Below are 24,433 nucleotides of genomic sequence, written 5' to 3'. Positions count from 1 at the left end.
ATATAGTAAAAAGGCCCATATTTTTTTTTTGAAAGTAATGCCTACAGCTTTCTTTCACTGCAAAGTATAATGATGTATGTGCATATTCTTTCTACACATATATGTCTGTGTTCATACATTTATGAAGTATTCTGGTTATTTAGATCTAAGATTCATGTGAATAAAGGGAAAAGAGTAAAGAGAAATACTTTAACAATCTTAAGGAACTAGTGGAAGTATCATACTCTGAATCACTGGAGCTTTGAGTCCACTTGTTTTTATGCCAGCAGTGCTGAGGGCTGCCCATTTTCCACAGCTTATTTTAGACAGAACTATGAAATACCTTGTGTAATTCACTTATGTATAGAGCTTAACTTTAAGTTTAGGAATACTTATGAAACTACTTTTGAAATAAAAAACAAATGTAACCATTCTCACACAGTAGGTCAGCTGTAGGCATTGTTCTGAAACATCCATCATTTGTTTTACCACTCAAAAACACCGTTTTGTGTGCTGAGACACAAAATACTGAGCTGCTCCATCTGAAGTGTGACTGAACATGAATCAAGACAGTTTAATATGTGAGACAGAACAATAATAGATGCCAAATGTGAAGCTATACGTGGATTTGAAGATTTCTTCCTGCCTCAGAAAATATGTATGTCATACCAAAAGCAAGGCCTCTTATTTATTTCTGGTGAAACTACAACAGGTACAAAGAGCAAAGTAACAGTTTGATAGAGAAAATTCTCAGCTATAAAATGCTGTTTTTTAACATAAATACCACCATTAGCTGTTTTCACTACAGATGTTTTTTATGTGGTTCATCATCTGGTTAAGTACAAGTGTACAAGTTTTTAGACATTTCTTAATCAGGGAAGACCTCGTGTCTTACAGTTCCGTGACATACTTTATGAGGCTTGAGGAGCTTTCAGTTGAGTATTACTTATTCACAATTATTTGAGATAACACTTGGGTACTAAGGAAAGGAAATTTTTGGCCCCATTGTCTTCTGCACAAGACTGTTACTTCTATTGAAAGACCGTCTCAAATTCCTAGCATTTATACAGTTTTTTTCTTTTCTTGGTGTGAACAGCTCCACCAGGATTAGAAAATATTTGGCCACAGAGGACCAAAAATGTTTACCTTTGGGTCCTGGTTTGGACACTTTTAATTTGTGTTTAAAATCCTTTAGAAGTCATGTTACCTTCTTTGAAACATTTTTCTATAGTTTTGTCCCAAAATTCATTCAGTTCTTCCTGACCCAGTTTCCCTGCTCTATTGGTAGTGTTTGCCAGTGTCAGTAAAGAATGTATTTATATTTTACATCTTGACCCCAAGGTAGATATTTTGGCTGCTTTGCTGTGTCTCATCTCGCTTTGCGAGTGACCAGTTGTACAGCCTCTGTACTTACACTAATGTACTCCACCCAAAACAGGATTTTCTTGTGTGGCACTATATTAAATGGTTCTGCTTGGTGGATTTAATCTACTGCATTGTTTTTCTCCAGGAAAAGATCATTTATCTTAGCAAGAAAAGTGTTATTGACTAGATCTTCCTTGCATCTGTGTCCATGCCTTGCATGCTTATGTGTGCCAGCTAGTAACGTTGTGTTTTCTAGATGGTTCACTTCATTTTTTTTCAAATATGGTTTCTGGGCTTGGAGCAACAGCTTACCTTATGTAACTGGCAGTTTCCTTTGTCTGCTGTCAGCATCATTTGCAGTAGAGGGATTCTGTATTTTATCCAGTTAAAAAATGTTACTCTTCCTTAACTGAAAGACACCAGCCAAGGAGGAAGCATATGGAGGCTTTGTGATGGGTTTTGTCTTGCCCATACATTATTTTATGCTTTTTTGCCTCCTAAGCCAAAACGGGGAGAGAAGTATCTCCAGAGATTTCACTGAGTTGCTTAAAAACACATCAGCAGATTACATGTGATGAGTCAGCTCTTCTGAAGGTCCATATCTCTTGTATTGTAAAAGGTAACAATATGACTGGATGACTTTGAGGTGGCTACAATTAGTTGGATGAACCTCTCTCATTTTGTATAACTTAAATTGCATTTGAGCTATAATTTAAAAAGATAAAGAAGTATTATATATAGAAAAAAAAACAACAAACATACAACACGTTTTTCACTGCTTATTCATTACACTCAGAATGAGGTTTGAAGATAATATTGTGCTTTGTTATTCGACTCTGTTTAGCATTCAAAGGTTTTTACCCTGGCTTGCAAAGCTCAGACTGCTAAGTGTTTGGCAATGATTGAGAAGAAAATTGATTCAAAACAAAAAGAACAAAACCCCCCAAAATCTGTAGTGAGGCTTCCCCTGTAGGGGAAGTGAAGTTGTTAATGTATATTAAGTGCTTTTGCCTCCTACAATTAGTATAATGAATTTGCATCCAACTGTGTTCCAGGGTACAATTTTTGTGGTTCCCACATTCCTCCCCATGGAATTGCCTTTGTATGTTCAGTCCGTGCAATATGATAAATTCTTCACTGCTTCTCTTTGCTTGAGGCTACTTGAAGAAATGGGTTGTCATTTTCCAATGTGTAAATAGACTTTACCTATGCCTTTCAGTGTATTTTCTCTTTTAGATCTTAGGAATCACTTTTGTAATAGCTCTTGGTAGAGTCTATTTGTAATGGGCTTAAGCTGATAACAAGATCAGGGAACTACTGCTGAATTTTCTACTAGGTATTTTAACTTAGAGTGTCTGCTGAGCTTTAACTAGGACAATTTTTATCTGTCCGTATCAAAGGTAATTCTGTCACTTCAGCCACGACTTTAATACAGAGAATGTTACGTTCTTTTGTTTTTTAATGCTGAGGACATTTCATTTGCAGTTGTGTAGTCTGCCTTTCTCTTGCGTTTCTGTAGCCTTTTGTGTTGTTACTGTAAATATATTTTCCAGAGTCTCTGTGGCAGTGTTTTCCCTCTACTGTACTCATACTGCTTTTCATCATAGTCTTAATGTACAAACCGTGATAGTTATTGCGTGTTCTTGAGTGATTTAAAAATATGCTCATTTAGAATTTTGCCATCATTAGGCATTCAGAAGCCTACTCCAAATAAGATATTCAGTGTCCCACCCAGATTCCCAAACATACTTTCAGCTCTTACTGTTTTTTTTTCTGTAGTGACTGTAGAGTGTTTGATTTGGGAATGATGTAGCAGAACTTGTACCCTCAGTAAGTTTGCAGATGACACCGATCTGGGAGGCGGTGTTGTCTGCCTGATGGTAGGGAGGCCCTTCAGAGAGATCTAGGTAAGCTGGATCGCTGGGCTGAGGTGAATGGGATGAGGTTCAACAAGGCCAAGTGTCGGGTCCTGCACTTTGGTCACAACAACCCCATGCAGCACTATAGGCTTGGGAACGAGCGGCTCGATGACTGTGAAGAGGAAAGGGACCTGGGATGTTGGTTGATGCTCAGCTGAACATGAGCTGACAGAGTGCCCAGGTGGCCAAGAGGGCCAATGGCATCCTGGTCTGCATTAGAAATAGTGTGGCCAGCAGGAGCAGGGAGGTGATCAGCCCCTTCTACTCAGCACTGGTGAGGCTGCACCTTGATTATTGTGTGCAGTTTTGGGCCCCTCACTACAGGAAAGACATTGAGGCCCTGGAGAGTGTCCAGAGAAGGGCAATGAAACTGGTGAGGGGTCTGGAGCACAAACCTTATGAGGAGCGGCTCAGGGAGCTGGGATTGTTCAGTCTGGAGAACAGGAGGTTCAGGGGAGACCTCATTGCACTCTACAACTTCTTGAAGGGAGGTTGTGGTGAAGAGGGATTTGGCCTCTTCTCCCAGGCAACAAACAGGACCCGGGGAAATGGCCGCAAGTTGTACCAGAGGAGGTTTAGGTTGGACAAGAGGAAAAGCTTTTTCTTTCAGAGAGTGGTCAGGCACTGGAATGGTTGCACAGGGAGGTGGTGGAGTCACCATCTCTGGCGGTGTTCAAGAGGCACCTGGATGAGGAGCTACAAGATACGGTTTAGTTTGTGGTAGCAATGGTAATGAGAAGACGGTTGGACTAGATGATCTTATAGGTCGTTTCCAACCTTGTGATTCTATGATTCTATGACTTCTTGTTGCATAATTCACAGCAATTTATATATGTTTAAATCAATCTGTATGGATTATGACCCTGTTAATATAGAAAATACTGATTTTTGCTGAAATTTAAAATTATATAATTCTACTTGTGTTGTTATAACTATAAAATGTCTATAAACATGTCTAAAAAAAAAAAAAGGTCTTTAAAGATGTTGAGCAGTTGTAGCGGGTTCAGAGGAGGCCACAGATGATCAGGGGGCTGGAACATATCTCCTATGAAGACAGGCTAAGGCAGCTGGGTATGCTCAGCCTTGAGAAGTGGGGGCATCCCATATCTTAACAGGAGCTTTTAAACAGCAGTCAGACAAACTTTTTACATGAGCAGATAGAGATAATTGAGAATGGTTTTAAAGTAAAAGAGGGGAGGTGTAGGTTAGATATTAAGAGGAATGTTTTTACTCAGACACTGGTGAGACACTGGCACAGGCTGCCCAGAGATGTTGTGGATGCCCCATCCCTGGAGGCATTGAAGACCAGATTGTATAGAGCCCTGGACAAGCCTGATCTAGTGGCTGGCAACCCTGCTCATCAAAAAGGGACTGGAATTGGATTTCCTTTAAGGTCCCTTCCAACCTGAGCCTTTCTGTTATTCTTGATAAACAGGGTTTCTTTGTAGGGAACAGATTATTTACTCTATCCAAATTCCACCACTGCCTATAGTATACAAAGTTTGATCTATCATGAGTTTAGTTTTGGCTTGCAGTTGGTGAGAGTGGGTCTTCTCAGTTTTACCCAGCACTGTTGAACAACTGCAGATGGATGGTCTAGTGAATTGTTTCAGAAATGCTCTTAACATGAAACTTTATATAGCAGATAGTCAAATAATACATCCATCATTTCTTGTGGGTTTGTATGTAGGTTATGCAGAAATACACAACTGTCCGTAACTCATACGCCGTGTGCTGAGTGCACCACTGGAAGCTCTATTCTCATTTAGTCTCTGCCACTCAGATAACAGGCGTCTGTCAGTTGTTTTTCATGACCACTCAGTTGTTAAATTCAATGAGAGCGATGATAACTGGATGAGTCTGAGTATGGCTGATGCTGCATGGATAAGAGCCAACCTGCCTTCAATATTGTGTGGCCCAGAATCAGCTTTATAGCACAGGAGACTTTCCTTCTTCTAAATATTGATGCAAAGAATTTGTTCTTATTTATGTACTTTTTTTTTAATTATTATTTTAGGGAGATAACTTAAGTACAGTTGTTTAAGGGTCTCCTTTTCTGGGTAATGAAATGTTTTTAAAGGGTGCATTTATACACTGTGTGGTAGCAATCTCTGATTCCCAGAAAAGCATTCCTTCTCTTAGTTAATGTTTTACTGTTAAAAGTTCGCAGTGTCGTTATTTTAGAAGATTGTTTGTTTGTTTGTTTGTTTGAAGTTAGAAGGGTTACATGCAAATACTTCGTTTTCAATCTGCAAGTCTCCAAAACGCTAATATGGGTATCTTACAGGACGTAGCAGAAGGGAGCTGAAACATAGAAACATTGCAAATGGATGCAATCAATTTGTATAATTTAATTGGATTCATTTATGGATACACAGATAAACCTTTAAAGCCTATTGGTACTCTGTTGTAGAGTATTTGCTCTCCAGTGCTTGAAAACTATGTTGATTTTTTATTTTATTTTATTTTTTCTTTTGCGAGCTGGTCGTAGGATTTTCAGCAGTGTACCATATTTCTTGTAAATAGCATATAATCATCTTATATTTACTCATTTTTTCACCTGTTTATGCATTATTTCATGAGACAAATAAGGTTAAGTATGTACTTGTACACTAATAACACTTTGAGAATTTATGTCCTGATAGAGTCAAGAGGAGTGTTAGTTTTACTCAATGTAGTATATTTCTAACCACTGTTCATGAGTGGATGTGCTAACTGACATGCTTGAACTTTAAAGTATGCTCTCCTGAATCTTCGAGTAAAAGTTGCTCTACCTGCATTGTATGTTAGGAAGAAATATTCTTGTAGTCAGCACATGTAAACCACAAGTAAAGGATAAAAAAAAGCTTTTTGAAAGTTTCTCATCCTTCCTGAACTTTGTGGGTAGAACTGAAAGTAGCAGGAAGTCTGACATTTGCTTCCTTATCTGTCAGCAGTCCTTTGCAATTTCACTGTGACTGTATGCACATAACAGCCAGTACATATTACAAGTAATCGTTTTCATTGTTCCTCTAGCTTTTTTTTGTACAGAGCTTCCTTTCCTAATTTCTTCTTGCCAATTATAGCATTAGTATTGCTACCTGTGAATGTTCGTTATTTAATTAGATAGTAGTTGATTAAGAAGTTTTGGGTAAGTACTGAAGAGTTTTTTTCTTAATGTCATTAGTAGCTGATTGATCAAGGCAAGGTTTCTATTCTGGGGCAACACATGTACAACAAGGTGCAGTTACCATGATTATCCCGAGTGCAGGTGTCTTATTTAGTTTCTTGCTTCTAATTCTTTTCTGCCTCTCAATTAAGAATTGAGATATTGGGCATGTTGAACAAGTACAAGTAGAATTCTTAGTTCAATATTTGACCATTTTGTCATTCTTTATTGTGTATGGTAGCCCAGGCTACTGATTTTCTATACAGAACTGGTACATGAGAGCTTTCATATTCTTTCTCTTTTTTCATGTACTCTACTCTCCTCTACATTTTCATGTAGAACTAAGAGAGCAATGACAGCTGAGTCACTCCAGTGAGTGTTGAGTCATTTCAGTGACTGTTGAAAATGCTCTATTTCATTATTAACATCTGTTCTGTGTGTTTTGTGCCTTTAGTGTATCAGATCATCTGCTTATTCTGTTGTCTATTCCTGATCTTTTGGGCTTCTAGATATCTTAAAATCCCACTTGAAAATTCTCAAAATAATTTTCCCATTTGGTTTTATCTGTATGAGTGTACAATCAATGAATATACAGATGATGCAGTGGATCCGAGAGCTTGGCTTATGTAGTAATACTAAAGCAGAAAAGAAAGACGCTCACCCTATCCTGGGCTCGCGTGGTAAACTCCGGTGGAGTGCATCTCCAGAAGAGAGCCTTTCCCACTGGCAGTCAGCTCTTAAATGGGTCTAGGAGAGGTGCAGCCAGGCTCCCCCCTTTCCAGCAGCACAGGCAGATTGCCTTCACCTGTGCTCCCGTGGCTGATTCATTGCTCACCTCAGGTGATCAATCAGGTTCAGGCAGTGATTCAGCAGTCCTCATACAATGAGATATACAAACAGAGTGTAAAATATTCCCAGTGCTTGCAGTAAATACAACTAAATCAGTTTAACACAAAGGGACAGGCTGGTTCTATCCGAATGTGTGTGAAATCTTTTTGAAATGTTGCTCAGAGAGGTTTTAGTCAAAGCATATTGGACAAAGTCCTGCACGACTGGCACTGAGTTCAGTTTTAACCTTGCTTTGAGCAGGAGGCAGATCTGTCATGTTCTTCGATTGGTTTGGTGTTTAATACACGTGGTAACAATCCAGGCAGAACTACCTGAGGTTTTTTGTTTGTTTTGTTTTTTAAATCTTGAGCACAAACAGGCTACGCGGTGAAATTTCAATTTCTGCAACTAATAGGATTCTGACTTTCAAGTGGTTACATACTGCAACATACTGAGCATGCTTGCTACATACAACAACATACCTTCAACAATTTTTGTGTAAAACAATTCTAGTAATAGCATGTTTTAACAAAGAAAGTTTTTGTGTAGCTGCTGGTGCTACAGATTCAGCATTTAAGACCTAATTTCAAACACACTAAAATGAGTGGAGTGATTGCTGCAGCTCTGCTGGATTATGTCTCTAAAGCCTTGTCTTGGTTCTGTTTCTTAAGCATTCATTATTAATGTAGACCAAAAAAAAAAAAAAAATAGGCAGAGTACCAGTGCAAAGTACAGTAAGGTGTTGAAGACAGGAATTAGACACACAGTTTGTCATGAAACAGATTTTTCTGAATCATTTTGAGACTTGCTCTTGATTCCAGGTTTAGACACAATATTTGTCTGGCAGTATTTGGAGGAAAAAAAAAAAAAAGTCTTGTAGTTGACCATAAGGCATGTTCATTGGTATTTTACTGTAATTAAGAGCTTCAGGTTTTAGTGTTTAATGAGTTGTTTTTTACTTGTGTTTGCCTTTTAAATGTCATCAGTCTGCCATGAAGTGTAATTATTCTTGATGAAATTATTGCAGATACTCTGTTATAATAGGCATTGTACTAAAAAATAATGACCTTTTTTCCCTGAGTGTGTTTTGGCAAAGGCAGTTTTTTTCTGTGTTTCTGTTGCTTACTAACATATATCTGAAAAACAAAGAATCGGGTTCTGCGGAAAATATACAGTTCATTTCTTATGTTTGTCACTGTATTTTCTAATGTTTTTTTTTATGCCAAAGAAAGTTGGGAATTTTGTGTAAGAGTATCCCTTTTGGCTCATTCAATTATTTTCAGTTTTTGTAAGATGATAATATACACACAAGGGAACCAGATTTCTTTTTAGAAAAGACTATTTCTATCTATCTAAAAAGACTATTTCTAGTTCAGTACCAAAATAAATGGCAACATTTCAAAATGTTTAGATTGTTGTCTGCTGTTAGTATTTTGTTGACCAAGTTCTTGTCAGCAGGATTAGAATGTTGGGAAAATGGCTCAGCTGCATGTGCTCGGTTTCTAAAACGACAGCCTTATATTCTGACTTCACAGTATCATCACAGTGCATAAGAACTCCTTGTACAAAGTGTCCAAGTGTGATTAAATTTTGTTGGAGGCTGAATTTATTGCAAAATAAGGCATCTTACAATGAGGAAAAGAAACTATATGAATTATGGAACCACTGTATTTTCACTGGATTAATACAGTTGATTAACACTGCTGTTTTACTACTTAAAAACTTGTGTAAAATATTGGAGGGATAATATATATTTTTCCTTGCATTTTTACATGGTTTATAATGTAATGCATACATTTCATGCTTCATTAATTTTTTAAAAAATCTAATCTCACACAAAACCCTTTATCAACACTCAGAAAACAGCTGTCTGTCCCTAACATTTATGGAAGGATTGTTTCATTTAATTCCAATACAAATAGCTATGTGTTATGGCCCACTAAAACAGTAACTTTTTCCCTCCTTTATTCTTTAAGTATCTTATAGATACAAAATCATCTCAATCACCGTTGAGAAGTATTAATTCATATGTAAAAGATTGATGATTTTACAGGTTGGTATTTCTTAGTGCCCAAGGCAAACAAATGTGGCAGTCTTGTCTTCTGATTTCCAAGGAAGTCAAACAGAAAGGTCATTGATTCCATTTGGGTTCACGTGCACCTTCACATGTGTCTTTTTAAGTTTTATCCTCCTAGCAGAGTTGAGCAGAAAGGTTGTTGGTCAGCCAGCTGCTCACAAGTTGGTCTGGCCTCAAGTTGTGCCAGGGGGAGATTCAGGTTGGATGTTTGGTAAAATTTATTCTCTGAAAGATTGGGTAGGCATTAAAATGAGCTGCCCAGGGAGGTGGTGGAATCGCTGTCCCTAAGGCTTTCAAGAAACATTTAGATGTTGTACTGAGGGACGTGGTTTAGTGGGGATGTATTGGCAATAGCTGGACAGTTGGACTGGATGATCTTGGAGGTCTTTTCCAATCTTGATGATCCTATAATTCTGAGATTTCTATGATTCTGTTTTTTTTTTTTTCCAATAACTGGTGCATGTAGTCTACTGTTGAAGGTATATATCTTGGCTCAAGGCCTGTTATGTTTGGTACTCTAGAGGATATGCATTTACTTTTTAAAGCTTCTGTGTAGACAAATTTATTATTGAGAAGTCTGGTAAAATACAGTCTCTACTCTTAAAATGTTATTTATTAAACCAGTGTTTTACACTTTTTGCCATTGCAGTGTCTCAAAATGATATGAGTTGTATGAAATAAAGGTAGAAATAAAAATCAGATTTTTGGGTAGAAGGCTTGGCTTTTAGTATTTTTGTATTTTATCTTTATGAATTGCATATAGTATGGTTTTGTACACTTTAGAAAATCAACAGTGTGTTTCTTTTTCCTCCCTTAAATATATATATATAAATAGCAATCTTGCAGGTTTTAGAACCTGCAAAGAAAAGTGACTGGCTAATGAAAAATGTTGAGGATCAAACAAACAGGAACAAACAGGGCTAATGCTAAAGTACAGAGTAAGGGTTCCTTTGCAAATTTGTGTCCTGGACTTGTTGCCCTTAAAAAAAAAAACTTCTGCCGTCTCCCCCACCCCAGTTTGCTTGTAGAAAACTACAGAACAGCAGGATTGGATTGGCAGTTCTATGTTGTAAATCAAACTGAAATAAGATGTGAAAGATAATGGTATGAACCACTAGTCAAAACACTGCATATTTGGTTTATTGTTTTACCGAAGGCATACATGCCAGTCTTTTATCTACTACAGGCTTAAGTAACATCTTACTTTAGACACAGAGGGTCCTTGTGGTAGTGAGGCAGGATTACATGATTTCTTCCTATTTTTCTTTCTTACACTTGCAGTTTAGAGATTTTTGTGAGCAGAAGTGCCCAGTTCCCTGCTGTAAAGTAGAGCTTGAAAAGTGTCAGTAGTTACATCTCAGAGAAAATACAGTGAGATGGAGAAAATTAGGCAAAGCTGTTACCAGTCAGCATTTAGGTTGGTTGGTATGATCAACCTTGCAGCTGCTGAAAGTGATGTGCTCCTTGAATGCAGTAATTAACAAAGGCCACCTTGAGATGCAGGGTTCTAATAAAAGTGTCAGGATTTTTGTTCAAGAAGTTTAACAGATTTCAGTAAAAGTCTAGAGAAGACTGATGTGAACATCGGATATGGTTTGTTTGTTTTTCCAAAATGATGCAATTCAGCTTAAATTATGTCTGCAGATTTATAACAAGACGAAAGTAGATCAGGAATTTCTTTGCCACTGTGGTGTAAGTGACAAAAGCTGTTCTGTTCTGAAGAAGATGATTCCTTTTTGTTACCAGAACTTCCATTCCATTAACACTGCTCACTATAGAGTGAAAAGTCTGGCCCCATGTACAAAAAATTAGATGGTTCTCTGCTTTTTGGTCCTCTTCAGGTCTTTGTTTTTATTTCTGTCATTAAGAGCCTTTTCTGAACCATTTCATTCACTATCACTATTTTGTGGAATGGTAGGGAACTATTTCAAAAGATGTATAATCACTGTGTTACCTTATATCCGAGTGAGATATCAAATACTAAATCCCATTCTGCATGGTTTTTTTTCTGCATGCGCCTACAGCAGCTCAGCATCTTGAGACCTTTTGGGGAAAGTTGAGCAAAGGCAGTATGCAGAAGGCAGCACATCCCATACTTTTCTTTTTGAGCCTAATGTAAGGGCCTGCTCCCTTTCCCATCTTTGCATTTACCTGTTTGGAGGCTGTTAGAGTTTGAAAAGTATTTAATTGGTTGGAGGAACACTAGTACTGGCTTTCTCTCTTTATAAATGTGTCTGTTAGCAACAGTCATAATTTAAAACTGCATGAATCTTACTGTATGTGCTAGCAGAGATGTGTTGTTGTCCAATGATCTGTATAAGGAGCAATAAGGGAATGAAGGATGCCAACACCGTATCATACTTAGATAACTCTTCAAGGTATGTGAACGTGAAAGTACCTGTGAATAGCAGTCTTTGCCCCTGCTGATCTTTTGAGACACTGCATGCTTAACTACCTGCTGCTCAGAGCAACTGCCTTTCACTTTGGATTTCTTTCCCACCACTTTCAGCTTTTAAGCTATGGGAAGCCTTTACCCTTTGCCCTGTGTTCGGTTATTTCTTCTCTAGTTTCTTAAATTTGCTGTTACCCTTACAGTATCATTTGCAAAGTATTGCGGATTCAAGACATCCACATTTCACAAGCTAAGGAATTCAGACATCGTAGAGTTAGAGCTATCCAAACATTACCCATGTAACTTCAGTGCTAATCTCTGCATGCGTATTTCCATACCCCATAACCCGTATTTTTTTTTCCTCCCAACCATGCAAGGTGAAATCCATTGTGTGTTTCTCTTGGGTCTTCGTAAAATTCATATATCTGTCATTCGTAAATAATCTTCTCAACAGTAACTTCTTTACAGAATCTCTTTTCCAGGATGAATTTCCAGGTATCCATTCATGCTGGTGAATGTGTACGTTGCCTCATACACATTCTTGAGATTTACTATTACCTGAAGACCCATTTTAATTGTTTTTCCCTGATTAATCACTGTATTTTCCAAAACTGTGATTATAAAAGCAATTGTCAGTTCATATTATTTTTATAAATGTATTTTTGTTAATATTTTTCCAAATAATTCATATAACAAAACTCTCTGTTTGGGAAAGATTAAGGAAGAGAATACAACTTTGTATTTAAAAATAATGTTGCTTTCCTGTGATTTTAAGTTAAGCTGACCTGAGAGATACTTAAAGAGATTTAGTGACATATTCAGTATTCGTTCATTGACTTTATTGTTCAAGCTAGACTTCCCCAATACTTCTGCGTGCTTAAATTCAATTAACCTTTCTTACTGTTGAAATAAAAACAGTAACTTTCAACATCTGACCCACTATAATAGCTTTTAATTGGAAAAGAAATTAGATCCTAGGTATTAAAAGTCAGAGTCTGCTTTACTATGACAAAAGTAGAGAAAAACCAGTAAGAGCAGTCTCCTGTCGTACTGATAATGGGAACGAGTGCTGGAAACAGATTAGTCAGAGTTCTTTGCATCCCTACAGATTATTTTCCTTACTGTAGCCTGCTAATTCTCTTTCTACTGCTTTAGAATAGATTTCTTTTTTGCTAGCTGTAATCAGTAAGAGAGATTGTACTACCTCTCAAAGCTCTTTTTATTTCTCTTGTCTTCCATGTTTATGGGAGTGTGGATGTGTGCATACAGTGTTTATGCAGCTTAATAGAAAGGTAAAGTTGTATGGGAAGCATTACTGTTGTACTCAAGAAAATAAATGGTGCTAGTCTTTGAAGACTCAAAAATTGTAAAATATCAGATAAAAGGTGAAATAATAATTCTGCACAGCTTTTTTCTTTGTTTAAAATCATGGATTTTATACAGCGGTCACAGGGAATGTGACTGGAATGTTGCAATAGATGTAATTCAGGACAAATCCACCATGACCCAGGAACAGGCTGTTATGTTTTGTGGAATTCCTTTTTTTACTGGGCAGGGCCTGAGTACTGTGGGGGATCTTCTGAAGAGAAGATGCTCTAAAGAGGTGCCTGCTCAGGGCACTGTAGGCCAGGGTAATGCCAGACATTGTTTCCTGGGGATGGCAGTAAATGTGGAATGAGCTGACTGTCAGTCTCAGCATATATAAGTCTTTATAATCTCAGGATTTGTAAGCAAGTATGTGAGCAAATCTACTCTCTATTCATAGTAATATTAATGTGTAAAACTTCAAGCAAAACTTGGGAATATATTACATATTCCAGGTTGTCTGTTTCTCAGAATCATGTGTCCTAGTGTAGTGGTGAATTCACTTTGTGAAGTGAATTCTGTCTTTTTTCCAGTACTCCTAACCAGATCAGCTTTTGTTTTTGAGCTGATGCATGGCAGAGATCTTAATACGTTTCTTCAGCTCTGTTTGCTTAAATACAAGTTCTGTTTTAGGTCAAAAAGGTAATTCTTTTTGAATGCTTCTAAATTTTTACATATCTTCCAAGTGACCTCTTAAAATGTCACCCTTTGAAAGACAAAAATAATTCTACTTACCTTAATTCATATACCTTCATATGCTCCCCTTTAAGTGTTTTCTAATGATTTCGAAGTCAATAGAGATTATTATATTAAACCTATAATAATAAACAGCATGTTATGATATGCCTAGAAGTGTGGCAGTTTCAGAGTTGGTTGTTTTCTTAGTTAATGTCAGTCTGTGGCTTAAGCAATATGTAGTATAATGCTTATTTACTGAAAGTTCCATGGAGATTTAAAAGATCAAGATTTCTTTTCCCCTCCTAAGTTAAGGAAAAACTGTTTTCTGTTAAGATAACATTTCTAAAATATAATAAAGGGACTCCCCCATAGCACTTCTTCTTTTCTCTTAGTGATTTGTCCTACTTTGTACATTTGAACAGTCCCAGTTTGGCAATATTTGTTCAGCCTTTCAAATTTGCCTCACGTTAGTAGGGTCCCTGCTGGCAGAGCCTGGACCTTGAATGTAACAAAGTGGGGAAAAACTTCATTGGAAAACAGTGGTAACAATTGTAGTCATAGAAATAGAGGCTTTAGTTCACGATCATTTCAAACAGTGCTTAGTGGAGCTTTTGTTATAGCAGTTATGCCTGATACGTTAATGTGCCTTTTCCGACTGCCTTGGTTGTACCAGTGCTAGCTTTTTGCCTTTCCTGCCTGGTAGCATGTTGAGCTGGAGCACTGAACCAGCTCAAAACTAGTGTGACAAAAAAAATTGTTTTCATGTGTTTCAGCTCACTGATCTTTTGTCGTGCTGCTTCATGACTACCAGCTTCAAGGCAAGGATGTGCGCATAGAGATTTCATGGTAGTTCAAATTGGATTGAATTAAAGTTAAACAGAAACCTCTATGTGTCCCATGAAATAAACTTAGGAATTATGTATACAGATATAGGGTTCATATGTACGTGTTTGTGTATATATATGTATACATATGTATATTTGCAGACTTAGTAAGACTTACAGACTTATTCACTAGTTTTGGCTTCTGTGTACAACAGGACATTCTGTTTAGGGCAGACACCTGAAAATTAAGCCCTGCAACTTCAGTTAGATTAAAGCAGGTCATGCTGTTGTGTACTGTGAACTGAGTTTTGGAGGAATGGGTAGCATCTGGATGCCTTGCAGTGATAAGGAGCTGATCAGGTGCACAAGAACTGGACTGTCTCCTAAGGAATGGAAAACTAATTAAATTCTGAAGTTTGTCACTAGTATGTCCTGGGGGTAAATGTCGTCTTCATCTGAGATCTCATGATCGGCCTGTCCATAAGCGTGACAAGCAAAATGAAGTAGGTAGAGAGCTTTTGGAAAGATAGGTTATCGATATCATCACAGAGTATTTTTCTGCTCTTCTAGATGCTTTGATCAACTACTAATACATTTCCTCTTCAGTATGAAGCCTCTGCCTGTGTTTTGTTTGGACATCTGTGCAGTGGGGGCATGAGGAGCCCCTGAAGTCACTAGCTAAAGCTAGAACTGTGGGGTTTAATTGCAGGCATTGCCTTAAATGTGAGTTGCAGCGCTTCGTGCAACTGCCAGGCTGTACAAGAACGGTAAAGAGAAGTTGAATAGGGGAAGGTGCACAGGCTAACAGATTTGAAAGGCACAAGGAGTTATCCATACTCATCCAGCGTAGCCTACCTCTATTATTTCCTCAGGAACTTTGGTATTCCTATTGATATTTCCTGCCTAGCCCCCCTAACCTCAAACTTTTAAAATATATTTTATTTTTTAACAAGTATTAAGGTTTGTCATTGTCTCATTTTATGATCTCTTCAAATTGGACTGTCCATATAAGCATGATATTTTGGTGTGATATTTTTTCACTTTTCCTAATTTCCATATGCACATGTATTCATAGGAAATAAGTCAGGAGAGAAATTCAACTGTAGAGAAGTGAATGGGATTAAGATAATCAAACAGCCTCATTTCGAAAGTCTCCAGGGATGGGCAGCCTTCTCTTCTCCAGCTGAACAGCCCCAGCTCTTTCTGCCTCTTCTCATAGAAGAGGTGTTCCATTCCATGCACCATTTTTGTGGCCCTCTTCTAGCTGTGCTCCAACTGCTCTATGTCTCTCTTGTACTGAGGACTCCACATCTGGGCACGGTGCTGGTGAGGACTCACCAGTGCATAGCAGATGGGCAGGATCCACCTCCCTCGCCCCGCTGGTCATGCTTCTTTTGATACAGCCTAGGGTATGGTTGGCTTTCTGGGCTGCAAGGGCACGCTGCTGGCTCATGTCCTGCTTTCCATCCACCAGTACTCCCAGGTCTTCTTCAGCAGGGTTGCTCTCAGTCCTTCAATTCTCCAGTTTGTATTGGTAGCGAGGTTTGCCTCGACCCAGGTGCAAGGTATTGTATGTGGATTTACTGCACCTCATGAGGTTCACCTGGGTCCACTGCTCAAGCCAGTCCAGGTCCCTCTGAATGGCGTCCCATCTCTCTGGTGTGCTGACCGCACCCCACAGTCTGGTATCATCAATAAACTTGCTGAGGGTGCATCTCAATGTCAGTGTCACTGGTGAAGATATTAAAGAGTATTGGTCCCAGCACTGATACCATTCATAACCGGTCTCCATCCAGACATTGAGCCATTGACAACCACTCTCTGGACTTTATCCTGCAAGCCATTGAGCAGTCAACCCATCAAATCCTTATCTTTTCAATTTAGAGAGAAGGGTGTTGTGAGAAATTTTGCCAAAAGTCTTACTAAGGTCATGGTAGATGATATCAGTGGCTCTTTCCTTGTCTGTTGATGAATTACACAATAATTTCTTGTCATATTATCTTAGAAAGTCAATTTTGGACTTGGAAAAGTTTTGTTGAAGTTCTGATAGCATTTTAGAAGCTTTAGACAGCTGTGTTCTCTTCTTTTACTGACTCTTGCGCCTTAATTCTATGAAGCATAGTGTGTGGTTCAAGTTTGCTCAGTTACAGAGTAGTAATGACTGCTTATATGTCTAAGCCATTTAATTGTCTTTGTACTTATGTTTTCCAGATAGGAAAAAGCATCACTGTTATGTGTGTTTAAAAGAGGGATAAATTACAACATTTTCCTACTTCAAACTGTGATTTTGTGAGTAGACATTCATTAGTAATTCACATTGCCAGTGATTGTTTCTCACTTATTTTTGATTATTTCACTTTTATATTTAAAAATTCTGTTCCTAAAAAATCTAGCCCTTAGTAGCTGTAAGCATGTAAAACCATGAGAATGCTGCCTTAAATTCAGCAGTGGTGACAGCAGTTCTTAATGGTGTTGGTCACTAAGGTGATCAAGAAGTCTTTGGCAGGGAACATGGAATAGGAACTGGTGGCTTCCCTATCTTCTCATTTTCGCTGTGATACTTTTATGCTTTTTCACCCTTTCTACACAGAACACCAAAGGGAGTGATCTCATATGCTGTTTACCTACTTCATTTCATTTTTGGGAGCTCTATTTTAAAGATGTAATTCTAGTGTGCTTGTCTCTGGGTTAAAATAGAAGCAAGTACTAATTATACCATGCTTTATTATGCAGCTTCTTCTGTGCAGCAGACCTCTGTTTTGAGTAATTCTTGATTCAGTACACTTTTAACATGCAAAAACTGTAGTGTGAACACTATAGTCATTGTTCTCTATTCTTCATGCTCTAAATAATTGGGCTGGGGGAGACGGTATGACAATGGGTTGTGATTCAGAGATCTTTTATCCAATATATTGGCTTGGGATTGAGAGTGGTAGGTGAGCATAGATTAAATATGTAATGTCTTCACAAGTTCAGAAAAAGTTATTAATACCTTTTCCAATGTGTAAACTACAAGCTTGTTAAAAACTTGAAATGTGAACACTATTTGAAAAAGCAAAAGAGATGTATGAAAAGCACGTTCATAAAACTTCCATGCTCTCTTTATATATGTGTATACATATCTCTGCAAGTCTTTTGGCACAGTGTTAACAATAAAATGTTGAATGTCACCAATTTGGCATTATATCACAGAAATATTAGTAGCCTTGAAACTGTCTGTACAATAATAGAATAAAATTTAGAAAAAGCTTAATCTAATCCATATTAGCATTGTATTATGTTGATTTGTAATAAAACCATAGATGACTGGAGTTTCAAAAGACAATGTCACTCAGTTCAACCCTTTGCAGTGAGTGCAGAATCATCTTTGTATAGAGTAATTCCATTATTACTTTAATGTATTTTTGAACACATGTAAAGAAGGTGTCTTCACCATTCATTAAAGTTTATTCTATTCCAAATAGTGTAGCTTGGGTATTATAACTCAACCTTATGTCAGAATAAGCCCATGTATTTCAAATGATGTGCATTGGCCAGCGCATCTGCATTAGCTCAGATGGATTTTATTTGATAATTTATTTATTTTAATAGTCCTCCTCATATCACTGTAGATTAAAATGACATTAAGTGTCGTTATAATACATAGCATTCAAATTGAGTTACCAGACTATACAGGTCTGTTCTTACAAACTGAAATTCTTAGGTACCGCTCTAGAAGAAATTGTAGATGCTTATTTTTAAATCACAAGCTGTGAGAAATATTACTTGGTCTCAAAGAGTGAGATGAAATAAAGAAGTACTGAATAAAGACTATATGGTTAAGTAGCTAGATTTTAAAATTCATTCTGTATAGCTGTATTGTCCTACATTGAAGTGGTAGCTATTTCTAACCGTTCTGGCCACACTTCACTTACACTTCTGATGTCCATTATGTCTTTGAATTTAGGTGAATTCCTGCAATTGGGGAACCACTAAAATCTGAGAGCAAATTGTCTATACGCAACAAAGTGACTTTCATGGTAGATGATCAGATTATGGGGGATAATAAAAAATTCAAGACACACACCACTTGCCACAACTCTGTGATTATTCTGCCATGGTAGTACTTACCTTCTCTTCTTGCTGAAGATGAAGGGCATCTTTAGAACAAAAATTTTCAATGCTGGCAGTACATTTCATTCTCACTAGTAAAAATGAACCAGCCTGGAGGCTCGTTCAGATTAGCATAGGGTTTCTGGATACCTGATTATCATGTTGAGAAGTATCCTTATGAGGGTCAAGTTGAAGTTCCTTTCCTTTGTGACTTTCTCAGTTTTAATCAAACCTAGATGAACCTGATCAAACTCAAGCTCAGGCTACGTTGACAGGCATTGAGTAAATGTGAAAGGCAGAAAGAGAAAATTTATAAATTATGCTACTGTACAATTTTTTTTCTTTGTTAGAAAGGTAATTGTTGCTTTGCTGATTTACTTTTTCATTTTGTTTCTGTTTATTTTTTTTACTTTAATGATGTTCCTTTTTTTGAACATTAACCTAAGATATGAAAGGTATGCTTATGCCTTTGCTGCTTGACTTGTAGCACTTAATATGGTCATGATTGAAATGTATGCTGTAATTCCTTTCTTTGTATAACCTTACTTTGAATAGGGACATCAGGAGACTACCGAAAATTAATCATTTACTATCTATTAAAACATCAGTGTCCAATCTTTGGGCTATATAATCCTGGGCTATATTGGAGCACAATTAAAAATTTCAAGTATATAAGTAAAAAAACTTATTTTATTTTTTAGTACTAGTTATTAAAACATTAAAAGAAAGCATCAAAAACTAGCAGTTTGGAAATGTGTGTTTTAAAGGGATCAGTTTTTTGTTTGTTTGTTTGTTTCTCTTAATCAGTATCTCCTTACAGTTTTTACCTACAAAAATCAGAAGAATCAACAGTATTTTTTTTTTTTTTTTGAAATTGAAATAATAACTTTTTACCGTTAGAAAATAAGTGGAATTTCATATATACTTGGTGGGCCATGTCATTCCTGTGTTTAAGAAAACAAGTCAGTTAATATGTTACATGTGGTCTAATAAAAAACCCAAATCCATCTTGCTGTGTTTTCAGATCTACTGAAATCAAAGCAAGACCCCCCCCAGTGGTGTAAGTAGATTTTAGATAAGGTTCTTAAAGTTCAGGAGATGTTTCGTAAGAGGTTAGTGGAATAGTGAACTCAGCTTTTTGGAATATTTTATAAAGAGAAGAAACAGTTTTTTAAAGATTCTGCCTTCTACTGCCCTTCTATTGCCTTCTATTCTCCCTTCTATTGCCCTGAGTTTTCCTCACAATGAAAAAAGTGCTTTCATGAAAGGAACCAATGAGCCAAGAATGTGATTAAATGTTAGGAGGATGCTAAGTAATTGGATCTGTAGTAACTGTTTTTTTATAAAAAGCAAAAGTATTTTTTATCATTAGATATGCTCTTATTAATAGAAACTATAATATTGTAAGTATATTTTAAAAATAGGATTAGTGTCAAGGATCAGTGGATTTTTTTATATGGGCTATGAAAATTTCATGTCGTGTGTTACAGATTGACTTTGTTAAGGCATTTTTTAGAAGAACTCTGCATATATGTTGATGTTTCTAACTATAGAGACTGTTACTTTTTCAATATTGAGCCATCTTGGTTGCTGATGAAGTGATCTTAATCATTTAATACAAGTATGTTAAAAGGTGCTAGTACAATGGCTCATTTTTTCATAGGATCATAGAATCTTTTGAGTTGGAAGGGACCATTAAAGATCATCTGGTCCAACCCCCGCAATGAACAGGAACACTTATTGCTAGATCAGGTTACTCAGAGCCTGGTCCAGCCTGGTCTTGAATGTTGCCAGGGATGGGAAAACCAGCACATCTCTGGATAACGTGTTCAGTGCTTCACCACCTTACAGGGTACTTCTTCCTTATATCCAATCTGAATTTCCTTGTTTTCAGTTTGAAGCCATCTCCTCTTGTCCTATCGTAACAGACTTTGCTAAGGAGTCTGTCCCCTTCCTTCTTATAGCCCTCCTTTAGATACTGAAAGGCTCCTCTCAGGTCTCTGCAGAGCATTCTCTCCTCCAGGCTGAACAGCCCCAGCTCTCAGCCTGTCATCATAGAGGAGGCATTTTTCCATCCCTTGGATCATTTTGGTGGCCTTCCTCTGGATGGGCTCCACAGACCCATGTCTCTGTCAAAGGCTTTACTGAAGTCCATATAGAAGACATTAATGACTCTTCCCTTATCCACTGGTGTGACCTCCATTACCAATTAACGATTACAAACAAGGGGATGAAAGGATTAATAGCAGCCCTGCTGAAAAAGACCTGGGAGTACTGTTGTACCTCAGCATTCTCCTTATCTGTTGCCAGTCTGCCCTTATTACTCACTGAGGGGGGATACTGTGGACTTTTCTTTTCTGGTTCTTCTACTCATAAAAGCCTTTCTCTGTAAAACCAGTTCTCCTGATTTTGTTGCTAAAAATAGCAGGCACAGTGCTGCTAATGGGAATTAATTGATTAATAATATTTACTTTTCCAGGTTACCTTTTGTGATCATGGCATACTGATGTGTTAGCTTCTGAATCAAGTGTTTGGTCATGACTTCTATTAAAATATAATTAGTTCATTAGTTATTTTTTATTGGAGATGGTAAGGTTCAGAGAGGTCTAGGAGGGAAGTACTGCAAGAAAAGGCCAAGATACTTGTTTATTTAAACAAGAGAGGAATTAGCAAAATAAAAAAGTGAAATTTCAAGAAGTGTGCAGGTGTCGAGAAGTCTGTAAGTTAATTTGGGGACATTTAGAGTTGCTGATGAACTGTAGTAGTATTTCTTGAAACACTTTCTTTCTAAGTCTTCCGCCTTAGGAAAAGCAGGATTACAAGTATTTTCCCATAATTGTTGTTGAGAATAAAGAAAAATTGTAGCAAAACCTAAATAAAATATATAATGCGCTCTTATGTTGCTCTGAAAGAAATACCTCCTATTTATTTCCATGAAAACTACAAAAGGTTCAAAGAGCACAATGATACTATTCAATACAGAAAATTCTCAGCTACAAAACATTATTTTCAATATAGTCACCACCTTTAGGTATGCATTTTTGCCAGCCATGAACAAGAGCCTGCTGGCCATGCTTGTTAAAATCTGCACCAGTGCAGGTGAGAGCTGTTACTGTTGCCACTGCACCACCCACTGCATTGCTGTGCTCATATCCACTGTTCGATCTCTAAATGTTCAGCAAGTGGTGAGTGTCAGTGGGTGCCTTTTTTTTTCCTGCATAAAGGAATTCATTTCCACACCTTTGCTTCATCTATGCTTCCATATCTGACACCACTCTGTCAGACTGCCCCTTTACTGCCATCTATCACACAGCAACAAAATGCAAGGGAATACTGTCAGGAAGGTTCAACCTCTACTGCCGTACCACCAGCAACCACCTGTGACATCATGGGCCACCATAATATAGGAGGCATTGCTTCCAGGGCAGCACTCATAAAGAATACTTAAATGTTGAAATCACAAAAGTGTTAGTTCTCATGTTTATGGTACTTGAAATTTTTAAGGTTGCTTACAATTTTTCAGATTTTCATTGTCATCCTCAACAATTGAAAAAATAAAACTAGTTCAACCCGTTTTTATCTTGTATTTCCTTTTTGCCTCTATTTAGGTTGCTTAGAATAATAAACCAGAATATATGAAATATGCTCATTATTATTGCAGTTCTAGTCAATGTAATGCAGAATATGTTTCAGAGAGGTGCCTAACCCATTTAGGAATGTATGATGTAAACAATTTCTGATGGCACTGAGCTGTGAATAAGTAATGGGTCCAAGAAAACATCTTTTTGTAGTCTTTTGCTTCAGAACTCTATATCCAACAAGGCTGGAGTCATGGATTTGAGGGAATTATCAAGTCAGGTACAGGAAAAATGTCAAAACAATAAGAATTGTTTGAGTTATCAATTGAGTTATCAATTATCTGACAGCATTAGTGAAATATCAGAACATGATTATACTTTACTGGGAGATTGTTATTTATATATTTTAGAATTTGAGTTTTGTCTTTTTGTATCGTCTATGTGTGCAAATGATGCTGATGATAAGCAACTGTCTTAAAAATGGATACCTGTTTCTTCTGAAAGGGAGGCTTCTGAGGTCTTATATCTGTTATCAACTGTACCCCTGGATTTGCTTGTAGTTGTGAAGGAAGGGAAGAAAAGCATAATATGCTCTTAGTTGAAACCAACATTGAGCCTGAAAAAAGCTTCTGTTTCTCAAGGTATATGCTATTCCTATTGAATATTACATAAGTTAATACCTATCTCTTTCCTTCCTGTTTCTTCTGTATCTCTAGTCTCTAAGTGATAGGCAGAAGTACTTGAAGTTTTATTGTAAATGAGTGTGAACTGTACTTGTTTCAGGATATGTGTATGATGGATTTTCAGGCTGCACTATGTCGTTACTCATTGTATTCTCTGGGTTTGGTATCCTTTGCTTTGATTTTGTTTAAAGGGTGAAGGGAGATGCAGTGGTACCAGTGTGTTAAGCAAAGTTATGCCAACTAACTGAAAATTCACATTTTCTGCTTGATTCGAGAAAACAAGGCTCAGCTCCCATGGTATGTCCAAGTGACACTTGATATTTTTTATTTTAAAGATCTTTAAGTAGTTATGTTTCGGTTCAGACTGAAAGCAGATTGTGAAATAGGTGAGCAGTACTTTCAACTTTGAGTGAGGTCCTTGGGTGATATTGCTGTTGAAATCAGTGGCAAGATTTTAGAAGTATTGCCATTTACACCTTTTTACGGCTCTTCAGTAGCCTTGCTCTTGCTCTTCAGTATTAACTACTGACAGCTTACATGCATGCCAAGTGCATTTTTATCACTCTGATGTGCTCCTGCTTACAGCTAGCCACATTACTATGATAATGCTTTTATAAATAGCATTTTAATCAATGTTACTGGCAGCTCACCAGAAGGAAAAATTAGAGGTTTTATCCCTTTTGGCCTCACTGAATTTTGTTTTTATCTGTTGTGAGTTTTTTATTTTGTTTGTTTGTTTGTTTTTAATAGTGATCCCGGAGTTCATTAGTCAAGTAAATATTGCACTGGAGAGCTTAAGCAAGAATACAGTACATCTATTTGATGATAACCAATTTGTGGATGTTTCTAAGAAGGTTTATGATACTATTCACAACATCAGATGCTCAGTCATGATGATTCGGGTAAGTTTTTGATTTGTTCATTTAAAGTTCGTCTATAAGATAATTCAGGACATAAGGGCATTTTCAGGAGAGCTTAGAACTATGAATATCAAATAAGCACCTCAACTCATATTCACATGTAACTGATTTGGGGATTTTGTGTTGTGAGGGGGTATGATTGTGACTTGGGGAGATTGAATCCTCTCATGTGGAAAACAAGGTTACCAAATCAGAATGTTGTAGAAAAATGTGTTTCATTCTTTAAAAATATTTGTGTGTAATTGAGTTGATAAGAAATCTCCATTAATGATAAACTTGTTGCTACAAACTGATTGTAGCTCTGCCCTTAATCTTATTCGATGGAACGTAGGAGCAGAGCGTATCATCCTGTTAATCTCTTGGAGTTCTGCCGGTTGCATACATGAACACTGAACAGCCTGACTTCTGTAAAATGGGTACAGTCAATGTAGTTATCCTAGCTTTTATTCTGTACTTCAAGAATTTTACCCAAATACTTTCAGTCTGCAAATATAATTTCAAGATGATTCAATGCAAAAAAAAAAAAAAAGTAATTTTGTTGAATAAAATTAATAGTAAAAGCACAGACAATATTTTCCAAGAAAT

General features: G+C 37.1%; 1 protein-coding gene across 6 annotated transcripts in view; it reads left to right on the top strand.

Moving 5' to 3' along the window:
* Window positions 1-24,433, top strand: part of CTNNA3 (catenin alpha 3) — a 416,441-nt gene that overhangs the window by 312,409 nt on the left and 79,599 nt on the right. For all 6 annotated transcript variants that reach the window (XM_048946506.1, XM_048946507.1, XM_048946508.1 and 3 more), the window contains one exon: window positions 23,679-23,830. In XM_048946506.1, the coding sequence (XP_048802463.1) occupies window positions 23,679-23,830 (152 nt within the window). The remainder of the gene's footprint in view (window positions 1-23,678; window positions 23,831-24,433) is intronic.

This window comes from Lagopus muta, chromosome 5 (assembly GCF_023343835.1).
Source record: "Lagopus muta isolate bLagMut1 chromosome 5, bLagMut1 primary, whole genome shotgun sequence".
Classification (NCBI taxonomy): domain Eukaryota; kingdom Metazoa; phylum Chordata; class Aves; order Galliformes; family Phasianidae; genus Lagopus; species Lagopus muta.
Note: the sequence above shows the minus strand (reverse complement) of the source record. Positions and strands in the feature narration are given on the sequence as shown.